Here is a 19,328-nt window from a genome sequence, read left to right as displayed (position 1 = left end):
GCAAAATGTATCCAGGAAATTGTTGATATGGGGCCTCTGCATATTGAAAGCTGGAGCATTGGGCTGGAGAGGGGAAAGGACCAGGGCTCTGTAGACTGAACGCAAACACTTAAGGCTTCATTATTGCCATGGCTGGAGAGTCAACACAGCTCTCATTGGCTTTACCTGCCCGGGTGCTCAGAGAACCCGGGAGGGAGGACTCAGTATTCCCTAGTCAGAGAAGCACGGACCCTACCCTAACCCTAACCCTTAGTAGGGTTCCTGTCCGGTCCCCAGCATTCCCTGTGCACAGGGGGAGCTGCCTGAGACGCAGCGCACTCTCTTCTCTTCGGGCCAGACTTGTAAAGGCACTTTTATTCAGGCACCTAAACATACAGATAGGGACCTTGTGGGATTTTCAAAAGTGCCTAGGTGCCTAACTCCCATTAAATCACCTTGGTGCCTAACTCCCCTTGGTTCCCTTCTCCCTTGTCTCAAGCCTTCCACTCTCCTCCAGCACCAGTTCCATGGGCCCTCTCTGACTCTGCTCTCCCTCCTCCATTGCCCATGTGGGAAAATCTACCTATTGCCCCTTTTGCAGCGTGGCCTGGCAAACCCCAGCTGGGTCAGATGGTCGGTAACGCCCAGGCCGCCTCCTCCTGCGCCGCCCGCAAATAAGCCCTGGAGCAGCAGAGCTGGGGTAAGTGCTTCTGCCGAATTGCTGTTTCTAGTCACTCAGTGAGGGTCCCTCGTTAAGGGAGGGGGAAGCCTTGCAAGGGGAAGGACGATCCAGTTTGCGATGGGTGCATAGGTCAGCACTTACCTCAGGAGCCTGGTTATCCTATGCCTTGGGGCGAGTGGAGACGGGTCACAAACGTATTCATCCTGCACCATGTGCGGGGAGGAATACTCTGCACTCACATAGCACTCACCGCTCTCTAGAGCCACATCTCCCAGACCCCATGTGAGACAGGTATTGTCCCCATTGTACAGCTGGAGAAACTGAGGCCCAGAGAAGTGCAAGGACATGCCCAAGGCCTGTGGCAGAGTCGGAGTCATGCTCAGGTCAGAGCCGGAAACGTTTGCTAAACAAGCGGCTCTGCCATGGCCTAATCAGGAGTTTTGCCCAGGCAACCCCCTGAGAATGGTTTGTGGGAACTGACTGGAGAGTTCCCAGCTGCCAGAAGGCAGGTATGTGTTCACCCCCTCGCGGCATGCAGAGAGGTGTACTCCTGTGCCTTTGTAAATCTCCGCCCGCTCCCTCTTCCTGTACCTGGCTTTAAACATGGGTTTGACCAAAGGCTTTGTAGCAGTGTCTGTTGCCGTTACTTTTCCGGAGCTGTCCAGGAGGTGGCAGTGTGCTCTCACAGGAGACAGCCCTCTGGTTTCTCTCAAGGTAGACTTGAGGGATAGTTCCAGGTTGAAAACAATGGACCCTGGGTTGGAGGCAAGCGCCCACCTGTGCTACTGCAGGGCTCTCCATCACCTCATCTAAAAGCACAGCAGGCAGCTATCCCCCCTGGAGCAGCCACGGAGGGGAACAGGTAACACACTTAACTCTGGGTGCACGTCACCTGCTAACATAGCCGGGGAATCAGGAATACAGGAGTTACCAGACTGGCTCCATCTAGTCCAGCAACCTGTCTCGGGCAGTGCCCAGCGCCAGGTGTATTGGAGGAAGAAGCAGGAAACCGTGCAGCAGGCAGATGTGGGATAATCTGACTCCGGGAAGGTCTCCTCCTAATCCCTAATAGTTGACGTTTGGCTTATATCCCTTCCAAACTGTTCTGCTAGCATGAACTTTGGATCTTCTCCATAGAAACGTCTGAGCCCGCTTTGATTTTATTTAAACAAATAAACTCACTTTTTCTGTGCCGGGGATGGACCCCATGGAAAACCCTAAAGACCACATTTTCAAAATTGCTCAGCATATTGGGTGCACGGTGGGGACTGAGGTCATTGGACCATGGGGCCCTGAGAGAGAGATTTAATGAAAACATTTCCATTAGTAATTTTTTTTAAAAAGAAAATACCTTAATTTTAGCTCTGAAGTTTGATCCAAGAAAAGAAATGAGTTTGTTCTTGCTATTGAAATGATCTCTGCAAACACAAGTGCCATTGGTAGTGCCTGGAATTGACCAGATCTAGAAGACATGGTTAAAATGTACAAACTCCTAGAAATTCAGAGATTTACCAGGACGACCCTGTGAGACCGTTCAGTGACAAATGACGCATTAGGACAGCTGACTGCACTTGCAAATCTGGGGCTGGGATATGGGAGGGCCTGAGTCCCTTGAACTCTGCAAATCAGTGTTATATCCAGGCTTTCGGCAGCTGTCAATGACCATGCAAGGAGCAAAGCAAGGGAGAATCAGACCTTGACATCCAGTTGGAGAGCCTAGGCCAACTTGCTCCTCTTGCCAATGCCTGATGCACTCTTATGCGTGTGCACTGGTATAGTGCACTGTGTGTGTGATGGGACGTCATATTGATGCGTGTGTCTGTGTGTGATGAATCATCGTCTAGACACTTGTGTGCTGTGTCGCTCAGTGTGGTGTGTCCTGTGTGTGTCTATATGATGTGTCCAGGGGGTGGCACAATGACATTTTTGTATCGCTTGTACAGTGGAAACTTGGGAGCATTTTCCCTTTCTCAAACCTTCACACCACAGAGCCCCAATCGTTTAAACTGCCACCTACACTGCCATTTAAAACCATATTAAAAATGAGTCCGCTTCTACGAATGTCATCAGCACAGCTGTACAATAGTGAGTACGAATGTGAATGCCCAAAATGACTTTCACATCCAACGGGGGCAGGAACAGAGCTGGGTAGGCTCCCACCTATACGTTCTGGACACAGTTCTCCTCTCATACACTGGTGCAATTCAAGAGTAACTCCAGTATAGTCAGAGGTAAACTGGAGTAAAAGTGATGTGAGAGGAGAACTGATTCTTCTGGCTCCAGGGGGCAAAACTTTATAAGAGGAGAGGAAGGGTGGCTCAGCAGTATGGGGGCTAGCCTGGGACTCAGGACACGTGTGATAAATTCCTTGCTCTCCTACGGACTTCTTGTGTGACCTTGGGCAAGTCACTTAGTTGCTCTGTGCCTCAGTTTCCCCATCTGTAAACTGGGGATAACAGCACTGCCCTGCCTCATACAGGTGTTGTGAGGATAAAAACATTAAAGATTGTGGCGTGCTCTGTTACTGTGGTAACAGGGCCATATAAGTACAATCGATGGCTAGAGTCTCTGGATATTGGACGGTGGTAGTATGAGACAGGAGTGCTGGGAAGAGGCTGATCTTTGTTACTGTGCTCTGACATGGGGCAGAGGTCTGTGGCTGCTGACCCAGTGGCTGCTGTTCAGATGGGCAGGGGAGAGAGATGGTAACAAAGGGCCCTGGAAGCGAAAATGCACGCAGACAGGCCTAAGCGAGGGAGCTTCTCCCAGGCAGCAGGGAGCTGGACTGCCCCCAACAGCAAACGTAAATAGAAAATTAAAAATTGTCCCCAGCCATAAAAATGGCAGGGCAGCGAACAGCGCGTGAGTTTCCTCACTCCAGCGTAAGTTTCACCACAGCTACACACGCCGAAGCTTCTGCAATCCAGCTTCCTGAGCTCCGTTGTGCTGGTTGATGGGCGCTCTAGAAATTGATGTGGTTCAGCCGAACCAGGCACCAATCCCCAGTTACCTTGGGATCACAGTTCTCAGGCCGACAGACCCAGCTCGGCAAGGTGGTGACCACCCTCTGCTCCCCGGCATCTCCAGGGGAGGAATCACCCTCTGGAAAAGCCAAAGCCGAATGGAAGCGTGTAAAGAAGACGTTAATGATGGACAAAAGGCGGTCACAGGGTGCAGGGTGGCGTTTCCATCAGCCGGGTCCTGGCATATGGCGATCCGTGTCCCCCATTCTGAATGCAGCTCTGTCCTGTTGTCTATTCTACAATCAAGGAGCTTGCTCTGATTGAGGTCCATCCCAACCTGTAATCAGGGTAACATGAGCTGGAGACTCTCCAGGGAAAAATTGATCATAACAAATTTGTGTGTGCGGGCAAGGGCACTCCCCTCCCCCCCACCAGAAGGCCAAATCGATCTGTCGATCGAATCTAGAGACGGCCAAAGACAGCAGGGAGGGGGGAATGCAGCTGCGTCCTAGGTGCTGCACCGTTCCGGGTGTGGCTTTGTTGCGTCTTTGATCCTCCCGAAGTGACTAGTCACTGGGGAAGGAGTCTATTGAGAAAGCACTGTCAGCATGCCCAGGGCTGTGCAGCGTGGAGAGAGACACGCTCTGAGTCTCAACCAGACATGTTACGCGCCGGATGTAGGGCCAGACTGGAGGAGTCCTTGTGGACCGTGTTTTAAGGGAGGGTCTGGTGGAAGAGGCCGGTGTTCCAAGCAGAAGGGAGGGGTATCGAAAGAGGCTGAGGGAATCGCTGCCTCCCACCCATTGGATCCCAACTCCGGCATGTATTTTGCCATCTTGCGCTCAGTGGGTGGCTTGTTGGCTGTATTAGTTCTGTATTGATTTATGCCAGCTGGGCCCATTCCTCTGCTAGATCTATTAGCTTTCTGGATGGCTCCTCGCTCTGGTTTCAGGCCTGTATCCAAGCCAGTCGCTCTGTTTTTTGAGTCCTCGAGACGCCCGTTCCCCGCCCACAAGTTACACAAATATTTTATGTGCCATTAAACAGCTGCTGATGCTCCGGCCTTTGATCCCTGGCCAACTGTTTCTACCAAGACATCGCAGGCCACTTTCCAAGCCTGGGATGTCAGATCCTACCCTTGGATGCTTCCGTTGACATCTAGGGGAGTGAAATCAAGAAACGGACCCAAACCGAACACCCCAGCCTACATTTCCAAAAGCAACGGGTGACTTTTGGGAGCCCAGCATGAGGCACCTCAGTGGGGCCTGAGGGTCCGAAAGTGCTGAGCATCTACCCTCTGAGGATCAGGTCCCTTAACAGGCGTTCCCCCTGGGCACCCGAAATCACTTTTGGGAACTGTGGGCCCTCCTCCCCAGAGCCAAACATGCCTCCGATTTCCTTGGGGTGTTCGAAATCCAGATCCCAGTTCTACAATTCACCTCTCTGCTGGAGGTGCCTGCCCAGGCCTCTGAGCTGGTGTGAGCGGCCAAATGTGGGCTCTGGATGCCTGCTTGGGAAAAGGGCCCCTTGGTCCCCCGCCCGCCTAGAGATGGATGGCCAGTGAGTCGTCGAGGGAGCCAGGAACGCCTCAGAAAAGCTGCTGACAGGAGTCTCCGGGCCCATCGGGGGAAGGGGGCGTGTTGCGTCGTGGGTTCAGGAGCAGGACGATAGAAGATGGTGGCACCACCTGACAGGGCCAAGATGGCAGCGCAGAAGGGCGGAGGAGTTGCTGAGAGGCTGCTGCAGGGCTGTGGGAGAGTGACGCAGAGGGGGTGATCACACACTGCGAGAGCAGCATGTCACAAGCTGAGATCTAAACAGAGCCCTGACCTGCCCCAGGTGAAGACCCAACCCGGCAAAGTCCCAGCCTCCTCCTCCTCTCACCCAGGACATCCCTGGTGCTCCGCTGTTGTGAGCCCTTCAGCCCTTCCGTGGCGCTAGCCACCCTTTCATGCAGATGGGGTTCCTTTAGCCTGCTTATGCTGAGACTTACTGGAGTTGGGGGCCAGGGTCCACTGGTGGGGGTGAATCTCTCTGCTTCGGGTGGGATTCGTTGCCTTGCCAAAGCCTCCCGGCCCGGGGGACCAATCCTTGGGGCTCACCCAGAGCCTTCCAGTGAGAAGTTACAACCATTCTTCTCCTTTGGTACATTCTAACAGCTGGGGGAAAAAACAACACATTTTTGGAAGGATCTGCTGGGATGGCCTGATAGGGGAATGAAGCCCACCAGAAACGGAGATTCCCTCCCCCAGCTACTATGGAACCTTGGCGTCTGAGGTCATGAAGTCCCATTGTTATATCAACAATAGCTCTTTAGCAACGTCCTTAGTGAGCATTTAACAAGTCACTCGTGCTCTCACAAATGGGCATGGGACTAAGCCCCTGCCCGGGCATCAATTATAGCCTGTAACAACATGCTTGTCCCCTGACCTGGGTGCAAGGCAGTTCCATGCTGTAGCCTCGCTAGGACCTCCGCTGTATTCCCTAGCCAGGCTAAAGCCTTGGCCATGTCCAGGGACAGACCACAGCTAAGAGCCCATCGGCACTATAACTGGGTCCCCTGCCTCAGCTGCTATTGTAGCATGGAGCAGCCCTTTGACTTCTTCAGCACTACACATGGAGTGGTGCCATCGGCCGTACGCCAGTGAGAACACATAGTCCTGCCAGGCTGTGTTGAGGGGGTGGGGTCTGCTGCTAACCTAGAGAAACGTTCCTTCTAATGCTGTTACCGCTTTGCCTGAGGAGCTTCCTGCCCCCCTCGTAGGTGCTTGTGCTAGGCAGGCTCTGAGGATGCCCTTGGAGAGGTTGCAGTGTCTGTGTTCTCCATCGCATAGACACTGTGCCCCATATTGTTGAGCTTGGGCATGTGAACTCCCCGTTTGGCCTCTCAGACAGCCCGTCAAACTCCCGTCGGACCCCCTGAAATGACACTGGGAGACCCCGCAGGAAGATGCTTTGTCCGTCTCTGTCCCCTTCCATCCAGAGCACTCTAGATCCACCACCCCGAGAGGCGGGCAGAGATTAGCAGCCCCATTTGATGGGGGAAACTGAGGCACAGAGCAGTGACGTGACTTGCCCAAGGTTATCCAGCAGGTCAATGGCAGAGCTGGGAATAGACTCCCAGGCCTGGGTACTAACCATTACACCACACTCCCTCTCGGGAATTCTAAAGGAAGGATTCAGTGGCTGGGACTTGAGAACAGGGTGGTGTCCACACACATGCTGCAGCCGCACTGGGGCACGCTCACAAACCCAGCTATCTGTCTCCAGGCAGAATCTGGCCAGGAAGCCAGCAATCACTCCCCGGCGTGGCCATGCCGGTTACTGGCTTGGCTGAGGGCAGGAGACAAGGAAATGCAGACCCACACGGAGGCCAGGAAGCGGAGCCACTTCCAGGAGCTCCAGATGTGCTGGGAGCCCCATCTCCGCTGCACTCCTCCCTGCAGAGAGAACCGAAAGTGCAAGGCGCCCTCCCTTGCTCTCCGTCTGTCTTGAGCCACAGCTCCCTTCAGGCTGTCAGAGCATGACCTCCAGCAGAGGCTCCAGGCCTCTGAAAGCAGCATTTCCTCTCTTCCTTTGGCAGGCGATCGCTTGGCAGACCCTCCTCTAAAGGGAGTTCATTTCCTGCCGCCCGCGTCATCAGGGCTGGATTGAGTCAGTGCTGCCCATTCAGGCACTGGGAGTCCTACCCAGCACAGCCACTCTGCGGAGCAGCCCGGGCGCAGCCGCCTCGCCAGCCCACGACGACCGGCTCCGGTTCTGCTGCCGCCGCCACTTCTCCATCGCCGAGAGCTCTGAAACTCCCCAAGGCTGGAGTGGAGACGCTTCCCCTCCCTCCGGCTTTTTCTCCTCGGTCCTGTAGCGAAACCCTGCAGCCCATCGGGGGTTCCTGGTGCGAGGCCCCTGCCTCTGGACACAGGCTAAGAGGAGCCGGGAGGCTGAGAAGAGAGGCAGAGCGGGGAGTCGGCATTCCCACCCCATGGAGGCCGGGCTGTTCCTAGCAGCGCTGCTGCTCTCTTGCACACCGATACGCACAAGTGAGTGACTCCTCCTTGCCTGCGCGCTGGGCGGGCGGCTCTGGGTGTGGGGCGCTTGGCTGATCAGGTTGGTTTAATTCTGTATTCTCCTGCTCCGCCCCATCCTTCTCGCGGCTGGATCTTTACACTAGCCCTGAAGCCAGCTGAGCCAAGCGCCCCGTTTTCATGCTGCACTTTCACAGGCACTGGTGGGCTAGACCCCAGGCCGGGCGCCGCTCTGTCCCCAGCGACATAGCCACAGTCCTGCTCTTGCACCGGGAACTCGTAGCCGGTGGGAACTCCACAAGCGTCTCCATTGCCCCTGGCTGGCTCTGCGAAAAGCCCAGAGCGAAACCCGGCTTTGCTTTCACTTTTCCCCGCAACCCGGGGCCCCCACATCGCTGGCTGACTCTTCCCCAGCTCTCCGGTTTGCGCCATCTCAGCCAGTCACTCCCTTGGGCAGCCCGGGAAAGCTCACCCGGCACCTCCTCTGCTGTCCCTAGGCCTGTGCTCCCTGTGGCCGAGTGGAGAGTGACTTATCTGTGAAGTCTCCCGGCGGGCGGGCGCACACACAGGGCCCGAGACTGCAGCCTGAGGTCTAGAGCCTGCTGCTGTTAGAGCCAGATCCTGCCAAGTGCTGAGTGTTTCCTGTAGTGCCCTCAGCGCTGTTGGCTTTAGTGGGCGCCAAGGGCAATCTGCAGCTCACAGGATCGGGCTCCCTGGGCCTCATCCAAAACCCACTGAAATCAATGAGAGCCCGTCGGGCAACGTCAATGGAAGTTGGATCGGGCCCATAGTTAGCAAGTAAGAAAGCAAATTGCAGAAAAATAGCTAAAGGAGGGCAGGATACCCTGTCCCCTGGGCCTGGGACGGGGGTGGTTTGAGGCTTCCCAGTGACTCACCAGATAAATCTCAGTTCTCGGATACAATATGAGACCAGAATTCAAACGCTGTGCAAGGCCAGTTGAACGGCTGTTAGGGGTTTCCTGGGCTATGCAACGCTGCTCAGGGCCCCTCTCCCATTCCAGTGTTGGGCTAGGGGTGATTGACATGAGCGCTTAGTGCTGGGAGATGCAGGGGGCCGGATCCTCAGCTGGTGTGAATCAGCGCATACCCCAGTGGGACGGCTTGGGAGGGAGGCTGATCCGGCCGGTTGTGTTTGGTGTAAAACATCTTTTGATTACTCAGTCAAATCAAACTCGGGCGGCTGCAGCCAGAATGCTGAGCGCTGGAGTTTTGCAGAGGAAATAGCTTGAAGGCTTGCTGCGATTAGTAAAGAGAAAACTCGAAACAAATGTTAGAAAAGTGCAAACCCCAGTTTTATTTGTCTCGCTTTGGGTTGTAAAGGTCCCAGGCAGCGCAGGGAGGGGAGAGGGGAAAGGGGAAATGAAAATAACGTACGAGCCTTTGAAAACGGAGACTGTAAAGAAATTGGGAATTTGGCCAAATTCCATGGATTGGGATAAATCCGCTCTCTACGGTAACTGCCTCTGGAGAAGTGAGATGCTTGGGAAAGCCCCCAGCTGTGTTTATTCACCCTCATAAAATCTTGCAAGTGTTGAGGCCAAAGAGTAAAGCAACGGTAGGAGGGAAACGTACAATTCAGGATGAGCAAGGATTTGAAAGGGATGAATGTTGTGAGCGAATTAACAGAAATACACACCAAAGAAACTAAACGAGCTAAGGGGAGCGAGCCAGAGCTGTTAGCTCCCTTGAAGAATGAGACTGGAAGAGCAGATAGCAGAGCTGGAACTGTGGCTTTGCTGAAGGGTCGGACTAAGTGGATATCTAGCAAGGCAGGGTAGCTTTGTAGTAGGGACGTGCTGTGAAAATCATCATCGATTCCACGCTGGTTTATAACACTCTGTGATCTCGTGCACACAGCCAGGCCAGCACCGTGCTCTACCCCAGTCCCACACATGGCAGGCTTGGCCGCGGAGATCGGTTCTAAACCAAGATCAAGTTTCCAGGGGGATCGTGGCTGTGGAGATAACATGGTCATGACGTTCCAGGGTGCAATCCAGACCAGTGAGGGGCTGCGTCACCCCCACCCTGCTCCTAGGGGGCCTCACAGTGCTTTGCTGCTGTAGCTCCCAACCTGGGCTCCTCACGTCCTGAGTGTCTGTGTATGTCCAGCAGCAGTGACCCCAGCAGCCTGTCAGCAGCACGTCAGCCACACTCTGGCTTCCAGCAGCCTCGATTACTCCCTGCAGGGTGACCCCAACACACGCCCAGTCCCGAATCATCTCCCCAAGGCGTGTGTTCTGCACTGTCTAGCCCCCTCCCAGACAGTCCCTTGCCCCTCTAAGGAGATCAGTACACGACAGCTTGCTGCCTTCAGCGGAGTTCCCCACGCAGGTCACACAACACTGGAGTAGGTTTGTTTAGAGAATCAAACAAGTTTACTGAAGTCCAAAGAGCTAAGTGTTAAGTGAGTGCAAGTATATGGCATTAAAGTCAGAAACGCTTGCAAGAGAAATAAAGCTCAAAATGCTTCCTAGTACTAACCGTGACAAACTAGACGTGGTTCAAGGTGAAATTCTTACCAGAGCTTTCCAGTAGCATTGTTGACCAAACTCTCAGGTCAGCCCAACGTCTCTTGTCTTAGAGAGAGGTGGGTAGGGAGGGAGACCCAGGGATGTTTAGCCTCTCGCTTTTGTAGTCCTGTCACCCTTTGAAAAGTGTTTTCCTGAGCGTGCCCCCTAGTTAAAGTTCTTTCCAGTTGGGAGCAAGGAGACAGGGCATCTGGAGGAAAAGAGGAAAGAGGTGTTATGCTGTTTCTTTTCACCTGTGGATTCTGAAATGCAGATTTTCTATGTCCTCTTTCTCCCCCTCTCACTGTCTGAAGACTCTGTTTACAGCGTATATGCAAAATACACATCCCTTTGTTTAAGCCAGGCCTGCTTGACCAGTTCCACCTAGTCAGGGCTATGCAGGTTTGAACATGTGCCTTCAACATCACACAGGGGGATGTCAGAACTTTACACATAAGGTTACTATGTACGTTGTTGAGATTATTGACCAGTGAGTTACTAGTGTTCGAATGATACCTCCCAAGGCATATTTTGTACAAAGACTATTCCAGTCATGTGTAGGGTGTGAATACAGGCGTGCTTTGGCTAACAGTGGGTACAGATGGTTTTTAAAGGGGGGAGGGATAGCTCAGTGTTTTGAGCATTGGCCTGCTAAACCCAGGTTTGTGAGTTCAGCCCTTGAGGGGGCCACTTAGGGATCTGGGGCAAAATCAGTACTTGGTCCTGCTAGTGAAGGCAGGGGGCTGGACTCGATGACCTTTCAGGGTCCCTTCCAGCTCTATGAGATAGGTATATCTCCATATATTAAATGTGTAAGCCTCAGGGCCCTGGCCCACAGAACCAGCAGGGCTGGCAAGCATGGAAGCATTTTCAGGGGTATCTTCTGCAGTTTGCTCAGCTCAGGAGAGATCACCACTGGGCTAACTGCAAGATTCCCACTCAGCAGGGGCTAGGGATGAGGGTGGAATTTCCCTGACTCAGCTTAACCCAGTTTTGCCAATCCCAAGCATTCAGAAATCACGCATCAAGACCCAACAAGCATCAGAGTGGCTTAAAAATCACAAACTATTAGAAAATGTGTAAAATGTCTCGGGCAGGGGGATTTGCCTTTTGTTTCTGAGCTTTCGGGCTGCATTTGAGTCACATTTTCAAGCTTTTCTGTACAACCCATCTTGTAAAAAATTACAGCTGAGATTTTCACCTAATCACATGACTCCAGAAGCTGGAGCTTTACGAAGCCCAACCAAATCAGGACTTGTTTTAAAACCATAAGCTTTGGCAGCACTGTAACGAGCAGGGCTGGGAGAGCAATGTGGAATCTCAGGACCTGGAGAGCACACGCATCTGCAGAACAGCGATCCCGGTAGTATGGGAACAGAGCAGCTCCCAGAGAACGAGAGAAGCTGTGTCCCAAGATCATGAATCCCTGAGGGAAGGTGCGTCCCTAGTGCTTGTGTGATCCCTGCAGGTGGGGAAGGACTGTGCTAATCACGGCACTGAGCTCAACAGAGCAAGGAGACCTAGTTAAAGTGGCTTCTCTTGGAGAACTCCCGTGTGGCTGGATAATCTGGTTCAAAGGGGACTGGACATTGGGCCAAGTCTATCCCTGGTGGACCCTACGACTTCTCTGGTCTTACGCCTGGGGGGAATTTGGCTCCGTATGTCTTCAGTAAAACCCCAGAGGGTCCTCATCCTCTTTGGTGGCACCCTGTGGATCGTCCCTTTCACCACTACCATCGACGTTCTACATGGCAGCTGCTGTCCTCCCAGTGGGCTGCCTTTGGGTCTATGCTGAATGACAGGTGGGGATGGGCACGCTGGCTCAGTGGCCGCAGGCCAGTGTGTGTTTCCCATTGCTCCCGGAAAGCATGAGGAGTCTGACACCAACCCCTCTGAGTGACAGAATCACCCGGGGATGAGAAGCTCTTTCGCTGTATGCAGGCAGGGGTGAGCTGGGCATTGCTAAGTGTGGCACTGCCCAGCCACAGCCCAGGAAGGAGACCAGCTGAGTGTTCCCTGCTTACAGGGGGGGTCACACTGGATGATCCAATGTCCTCTCCTGCCCTTATAATCTACGAACCGGCTAGGAGCTGCCACATGCCGTGTGACAGGTGGTGCAATCCTGTGCAATGTCTTTGGGGCCTGTATTATATGAAGTTTGTATATCACTGGGGGCTAAGGATTTTACTTAACTCCCGTGGGGAGGGCTACCCCAACTTCTCCAGGAACCACACACAGTGGGAGATGACGACGGCAAATCACACAGGTTGTAACATCTCCAGAGAGCATAGACTGATTCCAGCTGGTCTGTCCAGACGCCATCTGACAAAGCAAGGCCGTTTGCATAAAAAGCTGGGTTCGCACAGGCTCAGGCCTTCTTTCTGATCCAGCAAACAGACAGGACCTTCTGCCCAAGGGCCCCAACCCTTGCAGAAGAGTGGGAAAGTCTTTGGCTTGCTAGGGCCTTCTAAGGCTGCGGGTGACCTCAGGTCAGCTGTTAGCACATGTATAGGAACTTTGGTTTTTTACATGTTTTTTCTGTACAGCTTTTACCTTATGAATAAAGGTGCTGGGCTGGCTTAGAAAGAGCTGGGTGGTAACTTGTAACTGCGGGCAAGGCACTGTTCAGAGCCCTCGGACAGAAAGCAAAGTGCAGGCAGCCTGGCTTGCTGGGGACGTCACAGTGTAAGGCCCGGAGCTGTGCAGCCTTAAAACACTGGTCAGGAGGGCGAGAGATGCAGGTCTCTGCCCAAGAGAGGTGACGGCTGGGGAGCCAGAAACCTTAAGTGGGTGCCCTTGAGGGACCATGGCGGGGGATACTGGTGCAGTTACCCTGAACCAGTGACACTAAGTAGAGCTGCAAAATGAAAATCTGCCTCCCCGCCGTGATTCCCTGTCCCTCACTTCCAAAGTAGAAAATTGGTTTAAAACGTGAAAAACCCTAGTTATGGAAAAACTCAAAAGCCTCCCAAACAAGTGGAGGAAAAGCTGAGTTCCCCAGCTGCCATGTAGCCGTCTCTGTAGCCCCTTGTGCTGTGCTCCTGCCGCCTGGCCCGAGCTCAGCAGTGTTGGACTGCGTGAGTGCTTAGCGAGAGACCGGTCAGAGCTCCCCTGCGGGTGTCGGTGATGCAGTAGGTGTCACTCTTCCTTTGGCCAGCACCACAATTGTGTCCTAGGAGACAGCACTCAGGTACCTGTGGCCCCTGACACCTCTTGCTGATCACGTCACTTCCCGGATTGAATTCCACCGTGGGTTTTAATGTTCTGCCTTCCGTAACAGGCCAGCTGCGTTTTCTGTCGAAAAAGGCATTTTTCGCTTTGTGTCCTAAACTGTAGCCGAGCGTTGGTGCCTGCTATGAAGCAGCTGCCACGTCCCACCCCAGAGGGGGCTGTTTCAGGGACTGTTGGAGTGAGCCCTGTGTATCGTTTGCTTATGAGTTGGTAAAGTGCTCTGGGGTGAAAGGCGCTATGTGAATGGCTAATCGGGATCCAACGCCTGAGTCCCTTCAGCATGGCCACGTCAGTCAGCTGCCTCCCCTTTTAGCCAGACCTCCCTCCCCGAAACCCCACCCGCATCACACCCACCACTGTCTGCGCACTCTGCTATGAATTGGCATCCCATTGTGTTGCTGGTCATTTACTGGCATTGTTTTCCAGTTCACAGAAAGGATCTGAATCATATGATTGTGTCCCGGTGTGCTGATCTCATCCAGCTATTACTGTATCCATCAGCACCAGCAACATGAAAAAGCGAGCTGTGGAACGTTTGTGCTGCCTTTAGTGGAATTAGGGGTTTGTCCTAGGGGTCCTCAGATGCCTGGGTTTACCTGGCTCTGCCTGGCGTGGCAGCTGGGGTAGATTACGCTGCCCTCATGTCATCCTGCGGGCTGTGTAGAAGAGGTCAGGAAAAGGCTCTGCTGTATTTGATAATGACAACACAGGGCTAGGAGCCTGGACAGCATGAGCCACAGTGAATCACCAGATTCCCGTTCACGGCCACGGGACAAAGGCTTGGCAGCAGATCCTGCCTCCCAGGCCTCACTTCCCTCACACGCGGGGCCAGGAGAGAGGTGTCTATGTGACAGTGATCAGCCATGTTGTAGTTCTGAGCTAGCGCTGGATTTCCAGCAGCAAAACTCTGCGTTGTCTCCCTTAAATCCCAGGCCCGTAAAGAGGCTCCATAACCCCGGGGCACCTCGGCGATCTCCCAGGTATCGTGTAGAGGGCGGAACAGACAAGCAGAAATGATGCAGAAAGGCTCAAAAAGAAAAGGGGTTATTCCCTTTGCTTAGTCCCGGAAACAGGCTGGTTCCTGGGACATCAATTTCCCCTCCCCTAGGGAGTGAGTTTCTCTAGCCAAGACGGGAGAGGGAAATGGTCCGAGACAGCTTTCACCTACTCCATTGACCTGTGGATTTCCATCACTGCAGCATGCAGTGCCTGCGGTTAGTTAACCTAGTAAAATACCTTCCTGGGTTGATGAGTTAACACACAGCCGGAGCTGTAGATTTCCTGGCGGTCCGTCCTGGAGCTGGCTAGCCCAGCTTGCTGCTGAACATCTGCTCCTTGGAGCTTTCAGATGTCACGTCCCCAGTGGAATTTCCTACTGGCAGAGATGGCAGGTAGGTCTGTGTGGTCCATTGGTCACAGCAAAGAGCCCTGGATTCTCATTCTAATCCCACAGAGCCACTGCATGACCTCCAACGAGTTCACGTCACCTCCTCAGCCAGTCCAGGAAGACGGAGCGGTAATAAATCAGCTCTGAAAAGCAGAAGGACCCAAGCGACTCTGACTAACTAAATCATGGGGAGTGAAAGTGTTAAGTGCTGACACAGTCAGTGTAAAAACACTTTAAATGAATGTCTTCCCTGAGTTACTAACAGCCCCATCAGTTATTAAAGCGAAGAGTTCTGAGTCCTGTTGGCTTTTCACCAGTCATTCACTCGCTGTGTTTTCCTCAGCCTGTAAATGAGAATTGATGACAACAGCTGTTAGTGTCACTGCAGAATTGACAAACCTGTATATCCTCCCAGGATCAGGGCTCCCGGCCTTAGGTTTAGCCTTACAAAATCTGCCTGTTGGGCTGACCAGGCGCGGACAGTGCCCAAGACATGGAAGAGAAAGTGCCTGATTCAGAAACAAGTAAATAATAAATGCAAATGGACTCCCAGTGATCCCACTGAGCAAACTGGTAAAGTTCCCAACCCTTAAAAGGCCAGAAATAGCAACCAACTCCAGAATCTTCCCCCTGTGTCAGCCCAGACCAGGTGTGATTCGCACTAGTGAGTGAGTGGCGCCAGAGCTCTGTGTGTGTATTTGGTTTTTAAATGATTTAGTGCTGGTGAAAGCCCTAGAGGCTGATGCTCTGGGCTCATCCCCAGGAAAGGTCCTGACATGGCAGTAGCAGAGGAGCCTTCTCCCCCATCTCCGCCCCCCATCAGGCACTGCCCCGTAATGGTGAGCTGGAGAGAGGAGAGTTAACGTTCCATGGCCCAGGCAAGCTTTGCCTCTCTGCTGAGACAGCCAGCGAGGGGCCAGTTAGTACCAACAGCGGTGTTGGGTTTTGGGCCATGGCTCCTGGACTGATACCCACCAGCTCGTTCCATGTGTGCCAAGCCAAGATGCTTTTCATGGCCGTGATGGTTAGTCCCCACTGAAACCATCAACCTAGAGGTGAAAGGCTCCAAATCTCATTATCAATCCCTGGATCTGTTCAGTTCTCCCTGGACTGTGGGTCATAGACTGTGTCTGTATGGGAGTTCTTTCCCACCCACCCCATCTATGCATATGGTTTCCTCCATGCCACTGCACCCCAGGGTCAGTGCCATTGTTCTGCACTTGTTTGGTTAGCGTCTCCTTGATCTGCTTATAGAAAACAGAACTTACCCCCCCCCCCACCCCCCCGCCAGGCCCATGCTCTGGGCAGACAGGGTGACGCGTCAGGGCCTTCCCAGCTCCCTGGTCTCGGCTGCGCTGGGATGGGGGGGGGGGGGGGGGATGGGAGGGAAGGAGTTTGAACAGATTTTTTTTTCCTGGAGTACAAAAATAAAAGGCTCTCTTATCTGATGGCCCCGGGGCCCTGCAGGCTGGGCCCAGCTGAGCTGTGTTATCTGATCATTACATAATGCTGGAGCCAGGCTGCTTTCCCCCCTGACGAATACCAGCGGGGCCTGGCAGGGAGGTGAGGAGCCAGCCGTGTTTATGCGGAGCGGGCATGGGGAGCTGCCGAGCCTGAGTGTAACGCTGCCAGCCCAGAGAGGCCCTTACGCCTTGCTTACGGGATGATGAATCCTGTTCTGGCAGCGCCTACAAGAGATGAGGTTTTCCCTTCTCAGCATCTGCACCCCATGAGAGGGTGGGACAGTGGAGAGAAAGGTGGACTCTGGGCCCCTATGATCTGGGGGCAGGGGAGGAGTCCAGCGTCAGGAGCACTGTGCTGAAGGCCCCTTGATAAAGGGGCTGGAGCATGGCGGGGGGCGGGGGGGGGGGTTGGCCAGGGCAGAGACAGTGCTATGAACTGGGGACATGACCATGTACACAGCCAAGGGAGCAGGAGGAGGCTTAGGTGAGACAGGGGTGTTTGATGTGTCAGGGCATTAGGTGATGGGGGCCTCTGGTAGCATATAACAGGGGTATGGAGCACAAGTGGGGGTTGGGTGATATATGGAACGGAAGGGGGCAGTGAGTGGGGTGGGGGTGCCCTGTTGGAGCCGAAGGGAGGGTTAAGTGACGTGGGGCTGACGGATTGTAGGGGGAAGGTGTTTCACTGGGCGGCTGATGAGTTGCTGGGCGCAGGAGCGCGGCGTGATGTAGCAATGGGGGCGGGGTGCTGAGGGACATGGGGAATTTGATGGAATGGTTTGTGTGCTGGGCAATGTTTTGATGAGTGGGGGCTAAGAGCTGATGGGGCAGAGGGAAGCCTTGGCCTGTCTTTTCCTGCCTCGCCAGGTGAAAGGTCTCCCCTGCTGGCTGTGCCAGCCTAGGACGCTGAGTGGCTGGCTCCTCCCAGCCGGCGTGGTCCAACTGTCACTTTGTAGGTGGAAGGCTTCACACCCAGGCCAGACGGTTGGATAATCTCCCTCAGCCATAAGTGATCAGTGCCGTTCTCCTTGGAAACAGTCCCCAAGCAGCTCCCGGTCGCCGCGGAGATCTAATCTTTCCCCTTTGTGTGCTAGTCCCTCAGTGCGAGGCGGAATCGGGGCCATAACGCTAGACACAGATCGGGCCTGTCTAGTGTTCTGAGCAGCCGCAGGAGTCTGGTGTCTAGTCCTGGCTGAATTACCCTAGACTGGCTGCTTGGGGTAGGGCTGGAGGGGAAGAGTGACGCTGCCTGTGGAGCCCAGATAAGCCTCTGTTTATCTTCCTCCTGATGCTGCTGACTGCATGGCTGGTCTAGTTGGTGTGTCGAGGAAGTGCAGGACAATAGGTGGGTAGTGGACACAGCGTCCTGGACGAGGCCTGGTCTGTGACCCTAGTAGAAGGGCGGGTTTGGAATTTGCCTTCTCCTTGTTTGACTTCTCTTCTCCCCACCCCCCATCTTTTCAGCTGTCACTCTGTGTGAGTCACAGCTGCAGTCGCATCTTCTGCAGACTGGGTGCAGGAAACTGGGCTTTGAAGCTGACCAAGCCCATTAGCAGAGCTTGAAAAATCTTTACCAGAGGCAGATTTCCTCGATGCGTGTGTGTGGTGTGGTGTTGTGCTGCGGGGTGGCAGGGGTGAAGCCACCAGTTTCGGCAGCACGTAAGCAGGACCGGCTCCAGGCACCAGCTTGCCAAGCAGGTGCTTGGGGTGGCCACTCCGGAGAGGGGCGGCACGTACAGCTATTCGGCGGCAATTCGGCGGACGGTCCCTCACTCCCGCTCGGAGTGAAGGACCTCCCGCCGAATTGCCGCCGCAGATCACGATCGCGGCTTTTTTGTTTGTTTGTTTGTTTTTGGGTTTTTTTGTGCCGCTTGGGGCGGCAAAAACCCTGGAGCCAGCCCTGCACGTAAGCTGTCGTTTAAAAGTGTGTGCCTGTGCTTGTGTGTGGATTTACCTAGGATATTTCCTAGTTCTAATGCTCATGAAGCAAACTGTCCGAAGGAGAACAGAGCGTAAAGGGACGCAGGATTAGGTGTCCGAGTCTAAAGGCAGACAGCTCTGCTCCTCTGCCAGCAATGCCCAACAGCAGAGTGAAATTAACAAGTCGCCGGTCCATTTCCACTGCTGCTATTCAGACCCTGTGAGCAAGCAAGGAAAGGATCAAGAAAGAATCCTAAGGCCAGAAGGGACCATTGTGATCATCAACTCTGAGCTCCTGGCCACGAGCAGCGATACTCAGACTGCGGCTCGCAAGCCACAAGTGGCTCTTGAATGTGTCCCCTGCGGCTCTTTGCAGCACATGACATTAAAACACTGTGGGATTTAATTATTCACCAATCTAAGTTATTAACCAATCAGGATCCTTTTACTATGTTATTAACCAATTAAGTTATCAACTTACACTGTTATTAACTTATTTGCTGTGAGAATTATATATATATTATATATAATTCTCACAGCAAATAAGTTAATAACAGTGTAAGTATATATATACACAGGCATATACATTATATATATATATATATATATATATATATATATATAAACATTTTCCTATCATACTGTTTAAATATGACTAGTACTGTAGTAAATGAAACCATGAACTCACACGACGGGGGCTCTTTTGGGTACTGTTGGTCGCTAATTTGGCTCCTGAACCCCTGAGGTCTGAGTATCGCTGCCATGGAGTGTTACCCAGTAGATCCCATCGGTGTCATGTTTCTGTTGATTTGGGGGAGCTCTGAGCAGAAGCAGCACTGAGGGCCACTCAAAAAATCAAAGGCTGGGGGTAGGGCACAGTAATGGGGACCCACCTTGGCCTTGCAGCTTCAGGGAAGGGGTGGTGAGCACATGCCCCTTGGTGACTAATGGGGAAGCTGTGAAGTGCTGTCACGGGGCTCACTACTATTACTAACACTGTAAGGGACTGGACCGCACGAGCGGGGGCTCCGGCTGGCACAGTAGCCTGAGTGTTGCTCGCTGAATGCATTGCATTGAGCCCAACTCCTTCTCTCCCCCGTCCCCCCAGCCTGACTGTGTCTGACATGGGACAAGCTACACAGCCGTGTCCCAG

General features: G+C 53.5%; 1 protein-coding gene across 1 annotated transcript in view; it reads left to right on the top strand.

Moving 5' to 3' along the window:
• The first annotated feature begins 7,603 nt into the window (after positions 1-7,603).
• The window catches only part of ENG (endoglin), a 57,921-nt gene continuing 46,196 nt past the window's right edge, over positions 7,604-19,328 (top strand). The window contains exon 1 of the mRNA XM_065419014.1: positions 7,604-7,661. Coding sequence (XP_065275086.1) covers positions 7,604-7,661 — 58 coding nt within the window. The remainder of the gene's footprint in view (positions 7,662-19,328) is intronic.

This window comes from Emys orbicularis, chromosome 18 (genome assembly GCF_028017835.1).
Source record: "Emys orbicularis isolate rEmyOrb1 chromosome 18, rEmyOrb1.hap1, whole genome shotgun sequence".
Classification (NCBI taxonomy): Eukaryota; Metazoa; Chordata; order Testudines; family Emydidae; genus Emys; species Emys orbicularis.
This window is presented reverse-complemented; position numbering and strand designations above follow the sequence as displayed.